Consider the following 2,912-nt stretch of genomic DNA (forward strand, 5'->3'; position numbering starts at 1 on the left):
ACCACAAAGGAATTATCCAAACTCCAAAATAGATTAACAAAAGGTMATTCAACTAAAGTCTATAAGAAAACGAGGAAAAGAAATGGACAAAAAATCATAATGTGCCCAAAGCACATAACAATCATTACATTATGGAAAACAATTAACTATCACAATATGCAATTTTTTTGAGAAGGACCTGTATATTTAGTTTTTCCTTTTCCTTACACATGAGTGTCCTTCAAGAAAAATAGATATTTTGTCTTTTTTTTTGTTTCTCCCTTTTCTGCTTGCTGTTTTTACGTTTGCTGTTTTTCTGCTGCATTGTTATGTTAATGAGGAGAGCTGCCTTCTATGTCTTCTATTGGCCAATAGAGCTTTGGAACCAACGTCACTGCATCAGACGTTGTGGGGCGTTTAGGTGCAGTCGCTCAGTGCCATTGTTGCAGGCCACAGACCAAAACAAACTTTATCCCCGTGGTTTTGTTGTGTATCCAACTTCAAGTTAGTTTCGAGTTGCAGCGTTTAGCTCAAGGTTGATCCGATTTATGAACGCTAATTTCGGAGCGCTTGAGCTCCCTCCTCAAGYGCTCCGAGGTTCACTTTTTAATGAATTCATCATAACAGAAGGATATAAACACTGGCAGATTTTATCTGTCTCAGCTATTGCTAAACAGCTCATAACAGTTGGACATAGAATAATTCAACAAGAAATAAATTAGTTCTCATTTATTTCTTGTAAATATTCCTAATATTTAGCTTATTAGGAATTCTGATTCAACTCCATCCATCCATTGTCTATAYACCCTTGTCCCTAGTGGGGTCGGGAGGGTTGCTGGTGTCTATCTCCAGCTAAGGTTCTGGGCAAGAGGCGGGGTCACCCTGGACAGGTCGCCAGTCTGTCGCAGGGCAACACAGAGACAGACAGGACAAACAACCATGCACATGCACACTCACACCTAGGGGAATTTAGAGAGACCAATTAACTTGACAGTCATGTTTTTGTACTGTGGGAGGAAGCCGGAGTAGCCGGAGAGAACCCACGCATGCACAGGGAGAACATGCACAGACTCCGCGCCGGGAATCGAACCCAGAAACTTCTTGCTGCAAGGCAACAGCTCTACCAACCCCTGATTCAACTCATATTATCATTTTTGAGATTTTATTGGACTTTTGTGAAATAAAAAGATCTCCACTCATCTGATTGTTATAACAATCTGATGAGAGTTATTACTCTCTAAGAGAAAAAGATTTTGGCACTGGAAGTGCACTGGAAGTGCCAAAATACAGGGGCCAGTACAGGGACAGGTATTGGTCCCTGTATTGCCACAGGGACCAATACCTTTTTAAATTCTATATTCAGAAATTATTGCTGAAAAATTACTCTTAAGTTAGCTTTGTCTTATTGTACAAAGACTTTTTGTGTTTTAGCAGTGCAATATATATTAAATGTATAACATAAATTACCTCTTCGATGCTATAATCTGTAATGTCCACCAGCTGGTTGCCCTCCTTGGTCACAGACCAGATATCAGCTTCTAAAATGATGTCCTTTACAAAGAAGATTCCCAGATTCTGAACCTGTGAAGAGTAAATTATACAGAAAGTAAATTTATATATAAGATATATTCCCAGACAGAGGTCATTCCACATGTGAGCATTAATGTCATGTTAAATGTGAGTAATTTATTTTAACTATTTTAGATTATACGACAAATAACTTTTTTAGATATATTATTTATAAAAATCCGTCTAGGGACAAGTTCTGAAAATTAGCTTATGCTATAAGCATCATGACTTTACACTAAAAAACTATGAGAGCTCTTTGTTCAACTACAGGTATATTTGCTCTTTGTAGCTCATCAATCAGCATTATTTTCTTGTTTTTGAATGATTATCTGTAACTTGCATTAAACGTGAGAATGAAGGTTGGGAAGGCGGTGTCTGGTTCTTTTCCAGAAGAAGAGTACAACCCAGATCTGATCTCAAAGCGGTGAGGATCGGTGTCTCTGTCAGTAGAAACAAAGGAATTCAGCTTTAACAATGTGTTATTATGCTAGTAAAGTACACACACACGAACACACATAACTTTAGTTTCATATGGTGAAAGAGCTTTCAAATGACATTTTCAAATGTATAGTTTTTTTTTCAAAAATACTGTTTAAATAAATCACCTGATAAACTAACATTTATTTCAGGTTCACCATTCTTTTACTTTTAAATGGCTAAATTCTATAAGGCCCACCTGGTGAAGAGAAGGTCAGCTTGATATTTTAAAGGGAGGATAATGTTATTGGTGTTGTCATCTGGGTATCCATCCTCTCCCTCACTGATTAACACATGGAAACATTTCAAAACATTTGAGACGAGCCAGCCTTCACATTGTAGTGCAAAAGTATATGTAATTAATTTCAGTTTACTCATTAAACTCATTTTATTTAAGTAGCGCCAATTCACAATACATGTCATCTCAAGGCACTTTACCAAAAAAAAAGTCCAGTCAATTCAATAATAATCCTAGTTATCAAAAAAGCCAGTCAAGTTCACTTATATTATAATATAAATATTGCATTTTTAAAATAATGCAAATTTACTTTTGATAAGTCAAACTAACATATTGCTACAATGATAAACATCAGAAATAAGTTTCTCACCTAGTCGTTACCATGGTTACTTGTGCCAAATGAAGAAAGATGGAACGGCTGAACTCCAACTCCAGATGAAAAGTTACCTGAATTGGAGCAGAASAAAAACTGTCACAACCTGCACAGCCCATCGTCCAGTCTCCCTTACAGATGTTTGCTTAGCCAACCTGTGAAGGTGACTTAGATAATAGCTAGTATGCAGATGCTAATCTGTATCTGGCCAAAAGATGTCTCATTTTATATGTAGATTGTATATTATTACTGTATACCAATGGAAAAAGGTGGTGT

The 2,912-nt window shown here is 36.7% G+C and overlaps 1 protein-coding gene across 5 annotated transcripts in view; it reads right to left on the reverse strand.

The window, feature by feature from the left end:
- Nucleotides 1-2,912, reverse strand: part of LOC103465763 (integrin alpha-11-like) — a 127,400-nt gene that overhangs the window by 7,270 nt on the left and 117,218 nt on the right. For all 5 annotated transcript variants that reach the window (XM_008410892.1, XM_008410891.2, XM_008410895.1 and 2 more), the window contains 4 exons: nucleotides 2,634-2,710; nucleotides 2,225-2,308; nucleotides 1,889-1,988; nucleotides 1,447-1,560 (listed from right to left, as the gene is read on the reverse strand). In XM_008410892.1, the coding sequence (XP_008409114.1) occupies nucleotides 1,447-1,560; nucleotides 1,889-1,988; nucleotides 2,225-2,308; nucleotides 2,634-2,710 (375 nt within the window). The remainder of the gene's footprint in view (nucleotides 1-1,446; nucleotides 1,561-1,888; nucleotides 1,989-2,224; nucleotides 2,309-2,633; nucleotides 2,711-2,912) is intronic.

This window comes from Poecilia reticulata, linkage group LG6, assembly GCF_000633615.1.
Source record: "Poecilia reticulata strain Guanapo linkage group LG6, Guppy_female_1.0+MT, whole genome shotgun sequence".
NCBI lineage: Eukaryota > Metazoa > Chordata > Actinopteri > Cyprinodontiformes > Poeciliidae > Poecilia > Poecilia reticulata.